The 23,966-nt window shown below is 30.9% G+C and overlaps 2 protein-coding genes across 2 annotated transcripts; one reads left to right on the plus strand and one right to left on the minus strand.

Moving 5' to 3' along the window:
• Nucleotides 1-3,157: 3,157 nt before the first annotated feature.
• LOC111712772 (uncharacterized) lies at nucleotides 3,158-4,077 on the minus strand. The gene is made up of 2 exons (XM_023487495.1): nucleotides 3,792-4,077; nucleotides 3,158-3,428 (listed from the first exon to the last, which is right to left on the minus strand). The coding sequence occupies exons 1-2, from the start codon at nucleotides 4,002-4,004 to the stop codon at nucleotides 3,336-3,338; spliced, it is 306 nt and encodes a 101-aa protein (XP_023343263.1). The 5' UTR covers nucleotides 4,005-4,077; the 3' UTR covers nucleotides 3,158-3,335.
• A 2,250-nt stretch (nucleotides 4,078-6,327) lies between these two features.
• On the plus strand, nucleotides 6,328-23,922 carry LOC111712771 (proton-coupled amino acid transporter 4). The gene is made up of 20 exons (XM_023487494.1): nucleotides 6,328-6,432; nucleotides 10,518-10,556; nucleotides 11,566-11,614; nucleotides 11,956-12,011; nucleotides 12,095-12,126; nucleotides 12,236-12,307; nucleotides 12,745-12,817; nucleotides 13,600-13,678; nucleotides 14,318-14,422; nucleotides 15,013-15,098; nucleotides 15,688-15,720; nucleotides 15,984-16,033; nucleotides 16,531-16,616; nucleotides 16,905-16,961; nucleotides 18,833-18,893; nucleotides 19,105-19,177; nucleotides 19,829-19,933; nucleotides 21,445-21,645; nucleotides 22,692-23,360; nucleotides 23,708-23,922. The coding sequence occupies exons 1-19, from the start codon at nucleotides 6,350-6,352 to the stop codon at nucleotides 22,798-22,800; spliced, it is 1,449 nt and encodes a 482-aa protein (XP_023343262.1). The 5' UTR covers nucleotides 6,328-6,349; the 3' UTR covers nucleotides 22,801-23,360; nucleotides 23,708-23,922.
• Nucleotides 23,923-23,966: the final 44 nt, after the last annotated feature.

Consider the following 23,966-nt stretch of genomic DNA (forward strand, 5'->3'; position numbering starts at 1 on the left):
AACGTTGTTTGAAAACCTTGCACTAATAGAAGAATCAAAATCAAAATGTTGGATTATTTTTGCTTATATATAAATACTCTGATGAAAGCACGATTTTCTTTCAAAGACGGATTTTTTTTATAAATATTTAGAGGACTGAAATTTCAGTCCGTGAGGAAACTCGTTAAAGTCCAGAACTGAAATTCCAGACTCCTTGAGGTATGCAGGCGGTCAGAGGCCTGAAAGGCTTGATACTCCTTTACGAGCTTAGATACAAATTGGTTTCGAGCAGTTAAATCTTTTTAATGTTTTATAAAGTAAGATTGAAATTTCTTCAACTAAGTTTAGCTACTAATATTCTTATATTCGGGGATAAGAATCACACCCATCTAAAATCCACAGTGATTCAAAGGTTGGAAAATCAACGAGGATTTTGTCCGCTACTCCCTTGAAACCAATGCTAAATAGTTCTAAAATGTACATGTCTAGGGCTGGGAAAAAGGATGCGTTAGTTCGTGAGATCAAAGGCAAAGGCGTTTCAACACTTAAAAGTCGACCCAGTCTTCAAAATTGATGCAACTTATCATATCCAGAAATCATGTGAATCAATCAACTATCTGAGAAGTTATGAAAATTATGCTTCAACTAGAAAAAGTCAAACTGGGCCGGCATTGAAGTATTGCCTCGGGCAGTAGTTTGACTAACCATTGTGATCTTGCCAGGTTACATTTGTTACATAAAACGAGCTGGGTCGACATTACACCTAGTAGTCCAGGCTAGGTAGTACTTCTGGGTAGTCCAGACTGGGTAGTACGACTGGGTAGTCCAGACTGGGTGTCCAGACTGGGTATTACGGCTGGGTATTCCAGACTGGGTAGTACGACAGGGTATTCCAGACTGGGTAGTACGACTGGGGAGTCCAGACTGGTTAATACGACTGAATGCATATACAGTACATGCAACGATTGGAGAATCACAACTTTATTTTTACTAGTTACAAATAAAGGCAGTTAAAATGGTATTCTTTACTTTCCCAAAGGTAATTTTCTCAAGCGGCAAGTGCACAGGGTATCCCAGAAGAAACTGTGCAGTAGGGCTATTAGTAAACTGAGGAAACAATTATCGTTCAATTTTTACGATCAAGGTGTCATTCGAAAGCTCTAGATTTCAGTTATATTTCATGATGCAAAATTTTTCCTGCTAGGCCTCATACTTTTTTGTTACAACCAATTATTTAAGCGTAAGTCGAAAATCGATTTCCCGGATTTTTCAATTATTTGATTTTTCACGTCTGATTTTCATTCGTTCATAAAGTATGGAAAAATTTAAAGATTTTCGAAATATTTTTAAATCATAAGCTGTTAGTCTAAGGTTTCATTCCTTTATAAAAAGCTGGTTTTTCGGTATGCAACAATTTTCATTTAATCCCGCCCCTTTTAAAGATAATAAAAATAATTTGTTATTTTTTACAAAGGAATGTCATTTACTCTCAGCCCTCAGGTTTATCATTGAATCCCTTGGGGTTTAAATTTCCATTGATTCTAATTTGTCTGAGAGTAATTAATACATTTTTAACTAAAATTTTGGATCAGCGATTATTACTTTGGAGCTAGAGAAATCTAAAAATAAAATATGCATAAAAAAACGAAAAGAGAGCTACGGGTATACCTCCGTACGAACCTTGCCCAGACCACAAAAATAATTTTTTTGAACAGTCCCTTAGCGGGCCCCATGAAAAAAACTTACAACATTTTTGGCCTATTTAACTACCTAATACCATGAACCTATGATAAAAATGGACTATTAACAAATGTAAGCGTAAATATCATTTTTAAAGTAAAAATATTCTTAATACAAGTGATGTTTTTTTAAAGTTTTTTTTCTCTGTAATTTCACAAAAAAAGTTTTATTTTTGTGCCCTGGTTGGTTAGATAAAAAAAATTTGATTGAAATAGCGAGCTGTGGATTGTACCAACCGATTACAAAAAGAAAATTTTAAAAAAGATTTGTGGTCTGGGCAAGGTTCGAATGGAGGTACCCGTAGCTCACTTTTCGTTTTTTAATGCATATTTTGTTTTTAGATTGCTCCGGGAAATCGATTTTCGACTTAAGCTCAAACAATTGGTTGTAACAAAAAAGTATGAGGTCTAGAAGGAAAAATGTTACATCATGAAATATAACTGAAATATAGAGCTTTAGAATGACACCTTGATCGTAAAAATTGAACGATAATTGTTTCCTCAGTTACTAGTACCCCTACCCCTACTGCACAGTGGCAACTTCCCAAATGTGCAATTTCCCAAGCGGCAACTTTCCAAGTCTGCCCTGGCCAATGTCATAGCGCTTGGCCCCTAGTTTTTTTTCTGACCAAAGCACTCGTTCCCCTGTACCCATCCTAGCCGCAGCGTTCGGCCCCCCAATTGCCGCCTGCGGCGCCTTAGAAGGACTAACCTATCCTTTGGGAAATTGCCGCTTGGAAGATTGCCTTTGGGAAAATTCCTAACACCGTTAAAATGAACAGTAAACATACTTTCATTTTCTTTGCATACATCTACAAATACAATCCATATACATATACATAAAGTAGTAATCGATGTTTGTCTGTCTGTTTGTATTGTATATGTATGATGGTTACTCATGAACACCTTGACCAATTGATGAGGAAGCTCTGTGAAACCATGGTTTTATTCATGGCATAGTTTAAAATTTACAGTCTGCTGCCCACGTTTATTTCTATAACGGAGAGTTGTATATTTGTTATTGCTAAAAGTTAAATCAAAATGGAATTTTTCCCCGACCCCATGTATTTTCGTTGCTATATATAGTCGTCGTCGAATATATCAATACAATGAAGACGATTTTAGATTGAAATTTTAGAGGATCTTCCAAGATTTCATACAGCATGGATACACATAAACATGGAAATAAAGTATAAGCTGTAAATAAACAGCTTCTCTTTGTTTACTTGTAAACTTGTAATTTTAAAAAAAGCTTGGGATAATTAAAAACTTAATGGAAAAGTCGTCCTCATTGTATAAACACCGACCTTTGAATATATTTAAATTTTGCCTCCTTAGGTTTATCTAGCCCTTTATGGTTTATACTTTGTAAATCTTGATGACAAATTAAAATATTTTGTAAAATTTACATCTTAGCCCTCATCTTTATATAATATAAAAAAAAACAATAATAATTTATTTAAAAGTCAAAGGTTTTATAATTGCATTAACATGTTAAAATGTCTTTTTTCTCCATTTTACAGAGTTCTGAGATTTCTCGGGTTTCTGTTTCTGTTTTCAAATAAATATTTATTTATATTTGTAAAATAGGTGCATAAGGAGTTGTATTTACAGAAGCTACTGGAACTGTTGTAAAACACTCTTTCCTCTTCTTGGGAAAACTTCTCCTTTCTTTACTTCAGTAATCACTCTCATATTTACAGAAATATCCTATAACAAAATTGTTTACAATTTACATAGTAGATATTTCAAACTATGAATTGCCTTAGATAAAAAACTGTAAGTTTTTAAATATGAAAGGTCACACCATCAGGTTGCAAAGTTATAGGGATCAGAAAATTTGAGTTTGCGGCAAATTCTCGTAGTTTCTGTCAGCCACTTTATGCGCTTGACTTTGTTTTGGTAAAAACAACCTTTTTTTTCACTTAAAAATTCTTTGGGTATTAAAACAGAAGTTAAACCCCTCTTCAGAGAACCGTAATGAAAAAGTGTTGAGGCTTCCTAAGAAATTGTGTTGATTGTCTCTTTTTAAAACTGAGCTTAAAGCTTTGATAAAGTGAAAATAGGGTTTACCTCAATATTTTTCTTCCTTCTTGGCCAGTAGGGATCACTAACAGGGCTTGTACTTGGCTTGCTGCAAGTTACAGGTTCAGTCTCAACTTTATTTCCAGAAGGTTCAGATTTCTCTTCGGATCTTCTTCTTTCTCTTCTCTTAAACTCCTCTTCATCTACCCAGGGAGAAAGCCTCCCACCAACAGAAGATATTTTTCTCTGAAACTGAACCATAGCAGAGATTGGAGGTCGTCTTATACTTTGAAGTGAACTGGGTGATGACTCAAAGCCAACTGATTACAGAATACTTGAGTGTGTGCATTTTAAGATGCAATGGTAGGTTCTGGAAGATTCAGGGGATGTTTTATTCTCAAAAATACAGAGGATAATTTGAAGTAAGGAAGTTAGTCCTAATTTTATTGATTTTAAAAATGCTTCAGATTAGAATATATAAAATGGTAGAACTAATGAGTGGGTGGTATTCTGAGTCATCTTTGTACTGATACATGGCATGCGATCAGGTTTATATTTTTATATATGTATCTGTAGTGAATTATGTAAATTAATTCTATAAAAAATGTAAAGTAAAAAATTAAACATAAAATGTAAGCAATGTTTTTTATGCACATGAAATATCTTCATATGTAATATAATCTGAGCTTAGATTGAAAAATGTTTTGGTTGAATTAGAGTTTGCTTAAAGAGTGTAGGTTTAAAAAAATTTCTGTGGGAGCATATTTTTTTAATATTTCGAGAAAATTAGCTATTTTTGGAACTATAGTCTACATGGACCCCTTTTTGCCCCCCTCCCATGAAGGGGAGTCAAGCTTCTTTAGGGGGGGGCATGCCACCCTTAATCAGGGAAATTAACGGGAAGACTACAGTGGAGAATAAATGGAACGGAGGACTAAAGATTGTTTTCCCATTTTTAAGGAGACTACTCAGGACTTTAGAGAGCAACTGTAGTAATACAGATTACAGAGCCAAACAAAGTGATTCAATTGGTCAGCTTAAATATTTTAGGACTACTAAAGGGGACATACCTTCGAGTGTCCCACATCATATTGGATCGTGTTAAAGCTTTAAATATAACGATTTCCGGGACTATTAATCAGAAAATCTAAAAAGTGCGAATCTTTAAAAAAATTCTATATTTATTCTAATTTAAAGATTTTCATGCAAAAATATTAGGTTTTTCGACTATACGCGCGTATTTTGGCATTGAAGCTTTGAGATATAAATTGATAAACTAATGTATGGGACGCTTTTTATAGACTTTAAATTAAATAAGAGCAATAAGAGCCATGGGGGGGGGGAAGCAAATTTTTTCTCGCAAATTCTATTTTTCCTTGACCCCCCCCCCCCCCCCTCCTCCCTTTTGATTAAAATCCTATATACGCGCTTGGACAAATCTATTAATCCCGAATTCCTTATTAAGATTCTTCTAATTGTAAGACGACATTTGCAGGTTTCTTTAAAAATTTTAATTTCTACTTTTGTACTTGATCAGCTGTTCATAACAACAAAGCAGCCAAACCAAGCCATATCTCGTATTATTAGTATATTGTGATATTGTCTGTGTCAGCTTGTAGTTTTTATCAAACTTTGTCAGAAAATGAAATTCATTGAAACATTGAGTGGTGATGTGGTCGAAAATTGTTGTTGTCAACTGTTCGCTGTATCTGATTGATTTAAATCCTTCTCAGTTTTTTCAGTCCAGGGAAGGGGGACCGGAGGGCAGGGATGGGTTTACCAATACCATTCATGATAATTAATTATTGAGATCTTTGCGCCCTCGGTAATATCCTAGAGAACGATTTTTGGACCCCTNAACATGAACCTCTATAATATGACATTGTAGATATAATGACTGAAATAATAGAACATGAACCTCTATAATATGTTACTGTAAATAATAATGACGGAAAGAATAAAACATGAACCACTATAATATGGTATTGTAGCTATAATGACGGAAAGAATAGAACATGAATCTCTATAATATGGTATTGTAGATATTATGACGGAAAGAATAGAACATGAAACTATATAAAATGATATTAGATATAATGACGGAAAGAATAGAACATGAACCTCTATAATATGATATTGTAGATACAATGCCGGAAAGAATAGAACATGAACCTCTATAATATGATATTGTAGTTACAATGACGGAAAGAATAGAACAAGAACCTCAATAATATGATATTGTAGATATAATGACGGAATGAATAAAACATGAATCTCTATAATATGATATTGTAGATATAATGACGGAAAGAATAAAACATGAACCTCTATAATATGATATTGTAGATAAAATGACGGAAAGAATAGAACATGAACCTCTATAATGTGATATTGTAGATATAATGACGGATAGAATAGAACATGAACCTCTATAATATTATATTGTACATATAATGACGGAAAGAATAGAACATGAACCTCTATAATATGATATTGTAGATAAAATGACGGAAAGAATAGAACATTAACCTCTATAATATGATATTGTAGATATTATGACGGAAAGAATAGAACATGAACCTCTATAATATGATATTGTAGATATAATGACGGAAAGAATAGAAAATGAACCTCTGCTCCCTGAGGTTGATAGGGATGAAAATGTGGATTCAGTAAATGCATACTCCAGGTACACTTGGCGTTACTTTCATAAAAATAACATTATCAATCGTATTTAAAATAAAGAACAATAAAATATTAGGAAAGTGAAACTATGGTGAATCGAAATCATCGAATTTATTATTTGAATTAAACAAATCGCTAAACAAATAATAAAACGCTTTTATGTACGGTAATTCATTTCAGAAAGCATAAACTCTGAAAAGCTAAATGAACTCACCACAGCTATAGTTTTTACTGATTAAGGGGCGGGGGCGTAAGTCTCCAAAGCGCCCATCCCCCGAAGAAAATGCGTTGGAAGGTCTCTGTAAAGATTCATGTGGAAATGTGTAATTCCTTCCTACTAACTGCTTTGGAACAATGTTTATAATATTTCAATGATCAAACCCTTGGTTTTTTAAACAGCGTTGTTATAAGCATTAAGCCTTTTACTATGTCCCGATGATAAAATTCCAGTTCAGTGTCAGTTTTTTTTTGTAAAACTGTGTTTTTAATCGAAAGCTTAATGATATTAGAGCTAGTAACTTTTAAATGACGTAACTCAAATAAATCAGTTCCATTCAACTTTCTCAAAATAGTTTTCTCAATAAGTTTGAGAGAGCAGATAATAAGTTTAATGCATATGATGTCATACAATAATAAAGAATGTACATCAAAAAGTTAACAGCTCTGATGATTATCCCATTGCAGTATGAAATTGAATTGGGTCAGTACAAGAAACCCCCTGACGATTCTATTTTTTTTTTATATAAATTACCTTTTTTTGGACTAGCCACACCTAGCCCCTCCCCTTCTACCTAACATCAACCCTATGTAACGTTGAATTTGGACCCATTAACATCTCAGTAAAAACGAGTTTCTTTTGTAATTTAGAATTTTTTTTATTATTTTCTTTTGTAAATAAATTTTCTTAATCGATAACGCACAGACAACTTGAACACCTGTTACCAAGTTTATCCTGAAAGCCACAGTTATTTTGTGGCTTTATTAATCTAAGTAATAGATTTGTGCATTACACGTTGTCTTAGTTAAAAGATATAAATAGAAGTATTCAGTCGTAAACTAATTATAATGTAGTGTTAAAGGCACTGTAAGACATAAGTAGAAGTGTTAAAGGGACTGTTGGCGTAATTATAATTAATTCCCTTGTCACTTTAATAGAGAAATCACAATTGGTAATGATAACTTTTCTTGTAGAAAAATAAGGATTACAAATTACTTCATTGATTTTGCATAGATGAATGTTTAAAGGGTACTTTAGTGAATACGACATGTCCATCTTTTTAATTGAAGGTCACAAGAAGTTTTTTTGACAGTTTTAATATTACTTATAAGTGCTTTAAGAGGAATTGAATAAGTGATCTCTTAAACATTCCACCCCTTGATCATGTTTGAAGTATAGATAAGGGTTGTGTGAAATAAATTCAGTTAAGTTGAGTCTATTGGTTGGATCACAAGGGCAGTTTGGATATAGGCCGTGCCCTAGAATACGATCTTTGTTTTATACACTACACTGCGGGGCTTAGTTGATTTAAAACAACCAATCGGTCTAAGTTATATACTAAGCAACGGTTATTTCATGTTCAGTGGAATATGTAGTTATGTGTAGGGAACATTTATTAAAAAGATAAAACATTGCTTGCAAGGTGTATTTGTTATTTATGAACTCATCTGACACTAACGGCTCAATTAAGAATTAATTATTAGTTAATTAAAGATATGAATGGATTAAAGATAATGGCAACCTCTGCGCAAGTGCAAAATTCGGAAATGTCACGGTAGGAATTAAATAAATGCTGTGAATGTCTGATCGGTTTTTATAAAATTTTCAAATGCAAATTTTTTTTAATCTCCCGTTAACTAAATAATAGTCAAGACTTTATATTAATAATTATATTCTAAATTTAAGGGTAGTTGCCCAAAGGAGTTACGCGCGACCAAGCTTGCCGCATTGGATTACAAAAAAAGAGAGATTATTATATATTTTACGGCTAGGATAGGTATAGACACTTTCTAGGCCGAGCGCTGTGGCTATGGGACCGAGCGCCGCGGCTGGGACTGGCTAGGGGACCGAACAGGCTCTCTCTCTGTCTTGTAATTCAACGCGACATGCGTGTAACTCCTTTTGCAACATATGTCCGGTCTCTGCACTTATGTTCGATTATATATTATGTATAAATATATATGTTTATATGTATAAATAATATCTAAAATCTAATCTAAACAAGTTAATTTTTTATCTATGGATGTAAAATGAGAACTACAAGAGGGTACAAAGTCGTACGGGTAATCCGTCATAATGCATCACGATATAACAAATGCGTGATTCACATTAAATATTACTTTAAACATCTATTCCGTAGTTGTCCCAATGTCCAGGTTGCACCAGTCCACATGTAGAATATAATCCGGAAAATTATATATCAATTAATGGAATATTCTTGAAAATAAAAAAATGAAAATTGGGCAGAAATAAAGAGAATGAAGAGAAAATAAAAACTTGCGATTTTGTGTCTCGTGTAATTAAATTCGTGAATCAGAATAAAAATGGTCATAAGGATGCATTTTAATAAAAAATAACTAAATTTAAACCGTTAAAATGAATGAGTCAGAATAAAAATAGTCACAAGGATGCATTTTTAGAGAAAATGTGTTTCTTTATTCAAATATGAAATATTTTATCGTAGGATTGATTCCATGTGTCTGAGTTGAATACGGGGGGTGGGGGGCAGGAATAGATGAGAAAAGGAGCATTTGTTTGACCGGGAGGTGGGGGGGGGGCGTAATTTAGAACTTTTGGCACAGGATATTGAAAAGAAAAGGAAGACATGAAATCTTTGTACCAAGACATAATTATTATTTTTTTTTATGAAGAAAGTACATCTGGAGAAAGTTATGTTTGAGATATATATATGGGAGATTAATACACTGTACAATCTATATAATAAAAGAAGATATTCGTATATTTTTGTAGACACTAAGGGGTGGCTGGGGAGTGTTATAAGCTATAAAAAAATTCGTATTTTTTTCCAAAAAAAATTTTCACAGGCAATGCCGAGCCTTTCAGCTAGTTTAACATATTTCATAAACAATTTGATTATTTATAGGTTTAATCATTTTTTTGGCTTATATGAACCTTAGTGTGCTTAAATAAATGTATTTGGTATTCTCGGAAACAATGTAGGGTCTGCAATAGCATAAGCCGTGGCTTTTCTTCGTTATTCTTCAGTTTTACAAGTGCTCGAAACATGGAAATTCGAATTAAAATTATTTAAAAATTACCGAAATTTTTTGTTTATATCCTTCCTTAACATTTTTATGGCGTAATTTCTTGAAATCTAAACGTTTGCGGTTTCCTAGATAAACGATGATTTAACAATTTTCCCTTTTTTGCGAACAAATCTCAGTTTTAAAGTTAAACTTGTTTAAAACGCTTTAAAGTGTTAAGTTTCAAATAAAGTTAGATAAAGTTTAAACGATGCTTGTCGATTTTTTTCAGAAACACCTTTAAACGTTCAAGATCGCGTTTGGTAACAAGTCATATGTTAGTTCGGAGGAAAGCTTTAAACACTAAATAGTGAACACATTAAACATGAAAACTGACAGGGACCACAATTCAACTAATACTAAAAATAAATTAATACATCGACATAATATAAAAAGTGATTATTTCAGTAATAAAACATAGTAAATTTAAACTAATTCATTTTGGCTTAAAGCTTAGGGTTTCAATAAATATTAGTATGAATGAATAGGTATAAGATTAAACTCTGGAGTTAAGATTTTGAGAAAAGTCGTCATTATTTAACTAACAATCTAGCTGAACTATATAGGCGACCTTTGTGTTTAGAGATTGTGCCAAAAATATTGTGTACATTAAAGGGGAATTGTTCATACTGCAATATTTTAAGAATGGCATTTATCCCTGCTTTTTCCGTGTAAAATTTAATTTTAACAGTTCTGAAATGAAGACGATTTTCTCCGAAAGTTTCATATATTTTTCTTTGGTCGTGTAATGATGTTGAAAATAAATATTTTTTAATCATGAAAATGATTGATTGATGAATAAATGAATTGAATTGAAATATTAAATAGCAAGTACGGGAGTTTGGATACCAGTCCTCCAATTAGAAGGTTAAACATATATAAGTATACCCTAGCTAGCATGTATTTATGTTTGTTTGCTTTATTTATTTTTTACAAGGATATATATTTTCTATAACATTTTTTAAAGTTTTCATCGCATATTTTAAAATTTTAGTAAAAATAAATTAAAATTGGAGGAAATGGTATTATTGAAGCTAATGAAGCTTGAATGTAAATTTTTACATAAAACGTTAAAAAATTTCACTTTCGGAGGGGAGGTAATGTTATGAAAATATGTAACCTTGTAGTTTTCAGTCGCGCTAGTTTTGTTTTGTTCTTGTTTTATGTTATTTTTTATAGCTTTAATGTTAGCTTTAATGTCTACCCTTAGATAAAAGTTGGAATGTCCATTGTTTGTTTATTTCAAATCAAATAACCGTGATGTTTCTTTTGGGTCTTTTTTGATAGGCCCATTTCTCAACAAATTTAATTAAATTTTTTATTAATCGGTAAAATTGTGTCCAATGATTTTTTATGAACACTACAATCAAGATGTCAAATCAAGAATAAAAAGTAGTTTTTAGAGAGAAAAAAATTCTATGTTTATTTGACCCTCAAACACTCATTATTTGGCATATTAGGACGCCCGTCACATATTTTTTTTATTTTCTATTTTTAAAATTTACAAAATTGCATTGTCATGTCCTGTTTTGTGTATATTATTATTTACTTGTTTTTTATTTATGTAGCTTATGTAAATAGCACAAAATTAATAAATTGATTATAGATTAAAAAAAATAAATTTTGGGACAAATTTCATATTTTTGTACAATTAATACAGCTAATGTCTAGCTTAAATGTTTGTCCTAAAATCACATATTAAAAAAATTCAATTTTGTTAAGATCACTTTTCTTAAATATTTTTAATGCTAAACAAAATGAATTTTTTGTTTAAATGTCTTAAACTAATCAACATCTTCACAGTGGTTTAAATGTTACAAAATTGAATTTTTTAAACGAGAAATAATAATGTTTATTAATAATGCATTATATTTAGTGATTCTGAAGGGTCTGAATATGACTCCTCCTCTATTGTCGAACCAAAGGTAAAAAATATCTGAAAGGAACTGTCGACATAAAGTTTTTAAGTTTATATGCTGGATTCACAACAATTCTCTTAAAACATTTATTAGATGTAAAAAAAACAGTTAGGAAGATGTCGTCATCTTTTTCTCTTGTAAAAAGATAATTTCTGTCAATTTTCTTCCCCTTCTCTGCTGAATTAATTTATTGAGAAACCTTACTTATATTATTAATTTCAGACAGTTTTTAAAAGAAAAAGGTTTAAGGGTACCGATGTGAATCATGCATGCATATGCCTTTTTTATGGAGGGTGGGACAATTTTAGAGAATTTATTATCAGAGTTTTTAAAATATATATTTTCAGAGCAGTACAAAGATTGATATTGTTAAAGGAGAGGTGGAAGAACATCATAAAATCTCGTGAGTATCAATAATAAATTAAAAATGTTGTCATAAAATTATAAATTTAGATTTTAGTATTAAAATTTTTATTTTATTTTCAGGAACTGTGATACTATTATACATTTACTCAAGGGTAAGCTAAAATATGTATATTGTTTATGTAGGGATTGGTAACTGTAGCTTTTTTTAGGAAGTTTTGTGTAAACGGTTAAAAAATGAATAATCTTTTTGTTTTGTTTTAGGTAATATTGGAACGGGTATACTTGCTATGCCTGATGCAATAAAGAATAGTGGTCTTATCCTTGGTAATGTAGGTAGGTCTTTAGTAAACATTTAGTGTCGGACAGCCCAGTTTGCCGGGTTAAAGGGACTGTAGACGTGATTTAAAGTGATCTTATATTTATAGTGGCATCAACAATTCACAACGTTCTGATCAGGAAAGCATGACATATTCATCATCTTCTTGTTAAAAATTGATTTTTTTATGGTTTCTATTAGAGCAAGTTGCGTATATTTTGCTTGATAGACAAAGGAAATTGTCAAAATAAATTTAAGCTAGGAGAACAACGATATTTTCCACATCATTTATAAGATAAAGATAAATATTAAAGGGTACCGTTTTGAATCGGACATAGTCCTCTTTAAAGAGCTGTTTCCTTCTTTAACTTAAAAATTTAAATCTTTAAATCTGTGTTTTGTTTTCATCTTTATCTTTTACTGTCTTCATCTTTACTTTTTTTTATTTTTTTAGGTCTTGTCTTGATGTCTGCAATATGCATTCACTGCATGCATACCCTTGTTCATTGCTCACATGAGCTCTGTAGGTAACTTCATTTTAATTGTTGAATTAATTTTCATTTTTTTAAATTTATTTTGTTCATATTGAAATGTTAATACTTGTGCAATAACTTGTGCTTTATTATTTTATTAATAAAGTTTGAAAACGACGTTTTTAAAAAATGTAAGGTTCGCAAGTTTTTTTTTCACAATTTGTAAATTTTGCATTATCGATTTTTTGAGAACTTGATAATGCCAGTAATCATCTTAATTTTCAAGGATTGCTACAATGGTTTTAAATGACGTTAAATAATGTCATGATCGATTACCAATGAAACCTTTTGAAGAAAATCTTAAATAAAACCTATATAAAAATTGGAACTTCTGAGTCATACTAATGCAGCTATTTCTGGCAGGAAATCCATACGCGCCGTGTCACGAGAATACAGTATTCAGAAACAAATTAATCTCAATCTCATTCAACATTTTAAGTTCATAGTGTACCGTTGTGGATCGTGTGTGACAAGAAAGATGCACCATGAAATCGATTTTTGTTTGCAAAAATGTGTACAGGATTATAAACAACTCACGTGCTACTCACTACTCAGACCGGTTTTTGTTTACAAAATGTGTACAGGAATATAAACAACTCAAGTGCTACTCACTACTCAGACCGATTTTTGTCTGTATTCCGCGAAGAAAATACAGTACGCTTTCTATGTAAATAAAGATATTTGGATTCATGGTTTATCTTCCTTGGTTTGTGGAACTAAATATAAACTTGTAAATTAACGTGAACAATCCACTTAAAATATTTTTATATTTTTAGAAGAACCGGTTCAACATCCCTGGGATATTCAGATGTTGCAGAACATTCCTTTTCTAGTTCATCTAGTCCTAGGCTTCAGGCAGGGCATACATATATCAATAGACAGATAGACAGATAAATACAGATAAATACAGATAGACAGATAAATACAGATAAATACAGATAGACAGATAAATACAGATAAATACAGATAGACAGATAAATACAGATAAAGACAAATAGTACATAGCACATAGACAGATAGAAATATCGAAAGTTGCGTCAGCCAGACTAAAAAAAGAAGGACTGCTTCAGCAGTTTATCAGATTCGCAGATTAGCAGATATACAGATGAACAGATTGGAAGAAAGAGACATATGTTGGATAGACAGATAAACTGATGAATTAAAAGTATGGTAGACTGATGGATTAATGGATAAATATATGATAGACAGATAGATTAATGGATAAAAATAATATTGACATATAGATTATAGATCAATGGATGTAAATTTACTTAGACAGCTAGCTAAGCTGATAGCTAGATCTAATAGACAGCTAGCTAGTCTGATAGCTAGATCTAATAGACATCTAGCTAGGCTGATAGCTAGATCTAATAGACAGCTAGCTAGGCTGATAGCTAGATCTAATAGACAGCTAGCTAGGCTGATAGCTAGATCTAATAGACAGCTAGCTAGGCCGATTGTTTTGATAAATCTAATATATTTTCCCTGTTATAGAGATTAGCACCCTCAGCTCGGAAGTTTATAAACACTGCTCTGTGTATAACACAGCTAGGGTTCTGTTGTGTTTATTTTGTGTTCGTAGCTCAGAACCTTCAGCAGGTAGAAAAATAAGTTTTTTATTTTAACATTTTATACAAATTTAACGTTTTTTAGAAATTATTTAATATATAATATATATATGTTTAGGTTTTTAACCACTACTATGTTCCTATCAACTAGCAGTGGTATATGCTGATTATTTAATATATAATATATATATGTTTAGGTATTTAACCACTACTATGGTCCTATCAGCTATCAGTGTTTTATACTGATTATTTAATATTTATATATTTCGGTATTTAACCACTACTATGTTCCTATCAGCTATCAGTGGTATATGCTGATTATTTAATATATATATATATATGTTTAGGTATTTAACCACTACTATGGTCCTATCAGCTATCAGTGTTATATGCTGATTATTAGGTATTTAACCACTACTATGATCCTATCAGCTATAAGTGGTATATGCTGATTATTTAATATATATATATTTAGGTATTTAACCACTACTACGGTCCTATCAGCTATCTGTGGTATATGCTGACTATTTAATATATATATATATTTAGGTCTTTAACCACTACTATGGTCCTATCAGCTATCAGTGGTATATGCTGATTATTTAATATACATATATTTAGGTATTTAACCACTACTATGGTCCTATCAGCTATCAGTGGTATATGCTGATTATTTTACTTCCAATGCTGGGCTTATCATCTATAAGGTATATTTAATGTTTCAAAGCTACTCTTTTAAAATTTAAATATCAGAGTTTATGATTACTAACCATATAAACCCACCACTATTTCATTATTCTGGAAATGACTAGATAAGTTGATAGATAAAATGGTATATAACTATTCTAGGGGCAACAAGTCTTATTTGACCAAAAATTTGTTCCAAATTAAAATTCGACGACAGCTACGTAAAAGTTTAAATAATATCTTGCTTGTAATGTTTATGGAAAAAAATGTTTTTCCAAATGGGAAATAATTTGTAGGTAAAGTACACCCCTGTCCCTTATTATTATTTTTTTTTTGTAGTGAAGCAATCATTTTTAATTTTTCTAAATAAAAAATCATGGTATGCAGGCGAGTGCAAGTTTTCTGCAAAAAAGAAAACCATGAGAACAATAAAAATCCGATAAAAAAATACTTTAATTTCTACACAATAGATCTTTTTTATGAATAATGACCTTAAAATTTTCATCTCTTTTCTCTATAGTGTTTAGGAACTTGAGATATTTATCTCATATCTCTATATCGTGTTCGGGAACTTAAGATATTTATCTCCGATCTCTTTATTGTGTTCAGGAACTTGAGATATTTATCTCCTATCTCTATTATGTGTTTAGGAACTTAATCTCTATATCGTGTTCGGGAACTTAAGATATTTATCTCCTATCTCTATATTGTGTTCAGGAACTTGAGATATTTATCTCCTATCTCTATTTTGTGTTCAGGAACTTTAGATATTTATCTCCTATCTCTATTATGTGTTTAGGAACTTGAGATATTTATCTCATATCTCTATATTGTGTTCAGGAACTTGAGATATTTATCTTCTATCTCTATATTGTGTTCAGGAACTTNCCATATCATATAGAATAATTTCTCCAAGGCGCGGCGCTAGGGATTATCTTCTACTATCTAATCCAGGGTAATATAAAGGGACTATCTACTAATTTGCATATTTATTTTTAACAAAAAGGAAAATTTTCAATTCCATTTCAGCTTATTTTTTATATTTAGTGTTATTAAATATTTTTGAAGATTTGAACAAAAGAGCATAATTTGAACACGACGCTTTGACCAAGATTTAAAGGCTTTTGAGAATTCTAGTATTTTTTTACAATTTTTTTCTACTTTCATAATTCACATTTTAAGACAATTTTGGGTGAATTCTCAGTTCCTTTCATAAGTTCAGAAACGCGTTTCTTCGATCTAAATATTGAGGTATTTTACATAGATTTTTTGTTTTCACTGTTGATTGATTTTGAATGTATTGTATAGCTGAACTGCGGAAAATAATTTTGGTTATGTGAATATTAACTTTATAGTGGAAGGATTTTTTAATAAAAATACTATATACTCTCAAACAAATATTAGTATTAACAGTTTACAAAATATTTATTTGACATTTTTGGAAATTTTTAGATTTGTCCTACACTTGGGAAGTAAAGTATGTTGCTTCTATCGGTCAAATACCTCTCTACTTTGGAACAGCGATCTATGCTTTCGAGGCAAGAATTCATCTTGAAAAAAAAATTTTTTTTAATATTGAAAAAAATCATTTTGGAATTTTTTTACTTATTTTTCGTCAGTTTGAATAGTTGATGAACATTGACTTTTAAAAAAATCATAATAAGATTGGTTAATTTAAAAAAAAATATTTTTCAGTAAACGTCACAAAAGTTGATGGATTTAAATCTCTCGTGAATCTTCAATTTCTGAATAATAGTAATAGAAAAGGAAGAAGAAATGGCTTCTTAAATCCGTTTTTAAATCGTTAATTTGGATTCGTGTATCAGGGTATAGGAGTAGTTTTACCGTTAGAAAACCAGATGAAAACTCCACGTGATATCAAGGTGAATTAATTTAAAAATATCTAAATGTTATTAGTGTATCATGTCCAATTCACAACAGTACCCACCAACAGATATCGTTTTTCTATCTTGAAGTGTTCAATTCTCACATTTCACTTCATTGTCTCTGCAGCATGAATCCACAAGTTACTTTTACAGAAACCCACAATTGAAAATAATCAATTTTCAGACAGAAGAAAAGTAATATCTCATTCTTTCTTGATCAGCTAAAGGTTTAAAATGTCCCAGTTGACCCTATCACGGCTGCAGGGGGGGGGGTGTTTTCCCCCTCCGTGGTTTTTTGCTAAATAACTTAAAAACAGCTTACATTAGAACGCTAAAACTGTTTCACTTTTTCTACATCAGAGGTGTGAACAAATTTTGCCAATTTTTTTGCAGAGGGCAGGGTCGAGGAAAGTCAAGCGGCGGGTTGGTGATTAAAAAAATCAAAAATGCTTAATAACTTTTTATTAATCTACAGGGCTAATTTAAATATTTTAAAAGCCTTTGAAAAAAGGATGTAATAACATTGTCACATTATAATATTGTCAAAATTAATAGTGATTATTTTTGAACATTTTAAACGTTAGCGTTCTTAAATAGGTGGACCAAGGACGTGTATCACACTTTCCTATCTCAATTTAAGGGCAAAATCAACCCTCAACCTATATTAGACTAAAAAAGTTCAAGTTGCAACCGGGATTGGGTCAAGTTGTCAGTGAATAATATGGATGACAATTGAAATTTGAAAAGATAGTTTACAGGGAAAATCTGTCTCGTCATTGTATTTATAATTCTTTGAATCTTTATAGTTTATACATAACTTTTAATACGAATATAACTTTCAATACAAATATAACTTTCAATACAAATATAACTTTTAATACAAATATAACTGTCAATACAAATATAACTTTTAATACGAATATAAATTTCAATAAAAATACAACTTTCAATACAAATATAACTTTTAAAACGAATATAACTTTTAATACAAATATAACTTTCAACACAAATATATCTTTTAATACAAATATATCTTTTAATACAAATATATCTTTCAATACAAATATATCTTTCAATACAAATATAACTTTCAATAAGAATGTAACTTTCAGTACGAATTTAACTTTCAATACGAATACAACTTTCAATACAAATATAACTTTCAGTACAAATATAACTTTCAATACGAATATATCTTTCAATACAAATATAACTTTCAATAAGAATGTAACTTTCAGTACGAATATAACTTTCCATACAAAATATGTCTTTCGATACAAATATAACTTTCAATACGAATTTAACTTTTAATACTAATATAAGTTAACTTTCAATACAAATATAACTTTCAATACAAATATTACTTTACGAATATAACTTATAATATGAATATAACTTTTAATACGAATATAACTTTCAATATGAATATATCTTTCAATACAAATATAACTTTCAATAAGAATATAACTTTTAGTACGAATATAATTTTCAATACAAATATAACTTGCAATACAAATATAACTTTCAATAAGAATATAACTTTCAATACGAATATAACTTTCAATACTAATATAACTTTCAATACGAATATAACTTTCAATACGAATATATCTTTCAATACGAAAATAACTTTTAATACGAATATAACTTTCAATACTAATATAATTTTCAATACAAATATAACTTTCAATACGAATATAACTTTCAGTATGAATATAATTTTCAATATGAATATAACTTTCAATACGAATTGAACTTTCAATACGAATATAACTTGCAATACGAATACAACTTTCAATACGATCTATTCTAATCTATTCTATTCTATTCTATTCTATTCTATTCTATTCTATTTTATTCTATTCTAGGGTTGGAACGGAGTGCTAAACACGTCCATGATTATCGTCTCCTGTTTGTACATCGCTGTAGGAACGTACACAAGCATGGCAAAATTCGAAACTAATTTTAATCATCTCATACTCGAGTTCTTTAATCCTTTGTAGCTTGATATTAAAACCAAGAATTCAGATGGATTGAATAGTTTAAGCTTTTATGAAATATCAAAGATATGGATTGAAAAATTAAAGTTTTGGGACGCGAGTTTATCTTGAGCTTATTTCCTGATTGAGCGTATGTACAGGATATTTTGGATACATGAGGTACGGAGAGAATGTCCAGGGCAGTATAACACTAAATCTTCCTGTTGGAGAAACGTAAGCATAAGAATATATGTCTTATCAGAGTACCATCAATGCTGATGCAGCGTAACAAAATAGTCTATAGCTGAGCCCCCCCCCTCCCCTCCCCTTTGACAAATTACTGAATCGCATCTGATCCAATTCAAATTCAAATTGAATTAAATTAGATCATTATTTGATCTTTTGCAATTTCTATTCAATTTTCAATAAATCCGTTGCATTTTTTATATGATTTTATGTGACTCTTCTTACAAAGAGTGTAATGTCTGATTTAAAGTTGCTGGTTCCCTTTCAACCTATGACTGATAATCGACGTATTTTTCAAATTGTGAGAACTCAAGCAGCTGTCTTAACAGATATATTAAAAATCCCAAATATATTTTATTATATTTTTTATGTCCAACGTGGTTTGCTAAAATTCAAATTCAAATATTAGTTCTGCTACTCCTTGAAAGTAAAATTTAATAATTTTAAAATATAAAACAGATGGCAAGCAAATTTCTGACTCTGTTGAGAAATAAGTTCGTTATCCTTGATCAGTTCACGGTTTAAAGGTTACTGATTGTCAATTTGACATACCACTGTACAAATGGAGGGTCACTTGAAATTACATCTACAGTCCGTTCAAATGTAGTTCGATTGATGATATTTAAAAAATTGTTTCAGTGCTGCTACGATGGCTAAAGTGATGATGTCTGTAGCAATATTCTTCTCCTACGCTCTACAGTTCTATGTTCCCGTGGACATAATTCTACCTACAATATTACAAAGGTATTTATTGAATACATCAACATATTACAGGGGCGTACGAGAGCTTTAGTCTTAGGGGGTACCACATGCGCGAATTTTTTTTGTGCACCCCCTAGAAGATTTTGCTCCCCTCCACTAAAAACCTCTATTTTTACAAAATTACTGAGCAGTTTTTAATCTATATTATAAACCGTATATCTTTCATACTTAGTCTTTACTTGGTTTAGGAATATACTTGTTGATTATATATCAGAGGTGTTAAGGAAATGAGATTCTAAACTTATCATCCCTATATCTGTGCAACCCGATGTTTCAAACTATGAATTCTATGAATTGAGAAAAGTTTGAAATAAGGTTTACACCATCCGGTTTCGAAGAAATAGGGATTAGAAAATTTAAGTTTGTGGCAAAAACTTTTAAAAATAAATTTTCCCCCAAAAAATGATTTTTGTTTGTGCGGAGCAGCAAAAAAATGTCTAGGGTTTTATTTGCTGAATATTTGGATATGAATTGAAATAAAAAGGATAAAAACATGCCTTTTGATATACAGTTTTTTTCTTTCCAGTTCATCAAAAATCATATTTTCTACAGAAGTTAGGTTTGTTTGAGTGCAATATCAAAACAAGTACTAGGATTTTAATTGGTGAAATTTTGAGTAAAAAGAATTAAAAAGAATTAAAAAGAATGAAAACTTGCCTTTTGATGTCTAATTTTTTCTTTCTTTTCTGATCACCGAAAAAAAAAAATTTCGCAGAAGTTATTTTTGTTTGCTCGGAGCGCCATAAAAAATGTTCAGGGTTTTACTAGCTGCATTTTTTGGTTAAGATGAATTAAGTTGCCTTTTAACATCTTATTTTTCATTTTTTCCCCATATCACATGACACGACAGCATTTCCTTTTTTTTTTAAATAGGAAATTTCCCAAAAACCTAGGCATTTGGGAAATTTCCCAATATTTTTCATTTTTTCCCCATATCACATGACACGACAGCATTTCCTTTTTTTTTTAAATAGGAAATTTCCCAAAAACCTAGGCATTTGGGAAATTCCCCAAATTCCTGTAGGTATTTGAGGGTGGTATATTTTTAAGATTTTGGAAATTTCTCAAATGCCTGGGTACTTGAGAAATTTCACAGATACCTAGGCATTTGGGAAATTTCCCAGATACCCAGGCATTTGGGAAATTCCTATTTTTGACATTTTTGATAATTGCTGTCACTCCCTCCCATATCATATAGAATAATTTCATATATGAGACCCCCTATGCGTGCCCCCCCCCTCTCGTACGCCCCTGCAGTACAATCAATCTACCTATCACCTCTAATATAATCGTAATTAGATAGCCTTTATATCTATTTTTTTTCGGGATTTATCTATTTCATCTAAATGAACATTTTGAATTTTACATTTACAAAAATTATCTTGCGAGTAAATGTAAAAAACTTATATTTGTCACTTTCAATGAATTTTGAATCCTAAGAGTTGTGAGAAGATTATTCTTTGATACTTTTGATTTTATTTGTAAATATGCAGGGTGCGAATTGAGAAACATCTATTGGCTGAATACATGCTGCGCTATTGCCTCGTCATCTTCACATTTGGTCTAGCCGCAGCTATTCCTAAACTAGATCTGTTCATATCTCTGGTCGGAGCTGTTTCTAGCTCATCCTTGGCTCTCATGGCTCCTCCGATCCTTGACTCAGTTACATTCTGGGAATCGGAGAAAATGACCAAGTAAGATTTAAATAAGTCTTTTAACACGTTATTTTACTTTGGAGTCAAATGGGACTGTAGGGGTTTAATATTTTAATATCTCAACTGCTACGTCTGAAATTTTTGATATTGCACATTATTGCATTTGACAATTTTTCACAATGGTTACATTCTTAGTTTCCACCTTTTCCAGTTATTTCTTCTTCTATTTATTATATTTATTCCATTAATTCCATTTATACCATTTCCATTAATTCCATCAATTCCATTTATTCCATTAATTCCATGAATTCCATTTATTCCATGAATTCCATGAATTCCATGAATTCCATTTATTCCATCAATTCTATTTATTCCATTATTCCATAATTTCCATTTATTTCATAATTTCTATTAATTCCATTAATTTCATTTATTCAATTTATTCATTTATTCCATTTATTCCATTTATTCTATTTATTCTATTTATTCTATTTATTCTATTTATTCCATTAATTCCATTTATTCCATTAATTCCATTTATTCCATTAATTCCATTTATTCCATTAATTCCATCTATTCTATTTATTCCATTTATTCCATTTATTTTATTTATTCCATTAATTCCATAATTTCCATTTATTCCGTTTATTATATTAATTCCATTTATTCCATTAATTCCTTTCCTCTTTTACATTTTTATTTCTCTTCCCTGTTTGTTATCAGCTTGTTCTTAAGTAAGGATATACAGTATACACCCCTGTTTAAAACCTATCGAAAATCTGAAGATTATCTTGAAAATGTTTAAGTAAGGATATACAGTATACACCCCTGTTTAAAATCTATCGAAAAAATACCATTTTTCCTCTAAAAATTATCTTAAAAATGTATAAGTAAGGATATACAGTATACACCCCTGTTTAAAATCTATCAAAAAAATACAATTTTTCCTCTAAAAATTATCTTGAAAATGTTTAAGTAAGGATATACAGTATACACCCCTGTTTAACCCCTATCGAGAAAATATAATTTTTCCTCTTAAAATTTTTTTGAAAATGTTTCAGAGTCTCACATGTTTCTGATTTCAGAGGTCGACTGTTGAAGAACTGTGGAATATTCATAATTGGATTTGTTGGATTCTTAACGGGAACATACGTTAGCTTACTGCAGATAGTAAACTACTTCAGGGGGGTCTAGAGAATACTTAAAAACGACATACAGTACATAAATCAGTTATGTACAGTCTTTACGTATTTCAACTATGAACAAATCATGGCTCATCTTTGGAGAAATTCAAGACAGTATCAGAACAGTTAAACGTGCATCATTACAAGACAATAATAAAGGAATCTGCCTTTTACAATAAATGGAAATGTCCTATGCAGATAAAAATAACTTTTATGCATTTCATGATTTCTTGAAATTATTATTTCATATTTTTTTATCAATTTTAAAACTAAATTTATATTTTAGATATATACTCATTTTTCATGTTGTAAATGTATGTATATATTCTTAAACTGAAACACGCTTATCATACTGCTTACATCATTTGCTTGCGCATAATCATGAAATTCACGAAACCGGATCCATCTGGAATGAAACCGGATCCATCTGGAATGAAACCGGATACATCTGGAATGTTGTAAACCGGATACATCTGGAATGTTGTAAAGCACATTCAATGAAATATTTAATCATCTCTAACTGATTTTAATATGAAAAAATTATTTCAAATGTGAAATCAACGAAACTTGGTATATTCCTAGTGAACGATTTTTGGACCCCCCCGGCCCCCCCCCCTTCCTATCAATTTTGTTCATGGATCTTATATGTTAGACTGTGATATACTTGACCATGTGGCCGCAGCGCTCGGCCCCCTAGCCTGTCCTATCCGCAGCGCTCAGCCCAGAAAGTGTCTTAACTAACCTAATCCGTGGCCGCAGCGCTCGGCCCCCTAGCCTTTCCTAGCCGCAGCGCTCGGCCCAGAAAGTATCTTAACCTAACCTAACCCTAAATAATACTAAATAAATACTAATTTGATCATGTACAAAATTGTTAGGAGGGGGGGGGGCCACGGGGGGGTCCAAAAATCGTTCACTAGGACAGACCCCGAAACTTATTATTTCTAGCAACAAATTTTTTTTACTTTTATATTCCATCAATTCCATACTTATGAGTTTTGACACAGATGCGTAAGAATGTTTTCTAAATGTGATGAACAAAAGATTTCAATAGTGTGTGTTAACTATTTATTATTTATTCTTTGGATTTATGTTTTAGTTGAAAATTTTTTAATTATTTTTGTACTCCATACAAAAAATAATTTAGACCTTCCATATTTATATTTTTATAACAATGAC

The sequence above is a fragment of the Eurytemora carolleeae genome, unplaced genomic scaffold (genome assembly GCF_000591075.1).
Source record: "Eurytemora carolleeae unplaced genomic scaffold, Eaff_2.0 scaffold989, whole genome shotgun sequence".
NCBI lineage: Eukaryota > Metazoa > Arthropoda > Copepoda > Calanoida > Temoridae > Eurytemora > Eurytemora carolleeae.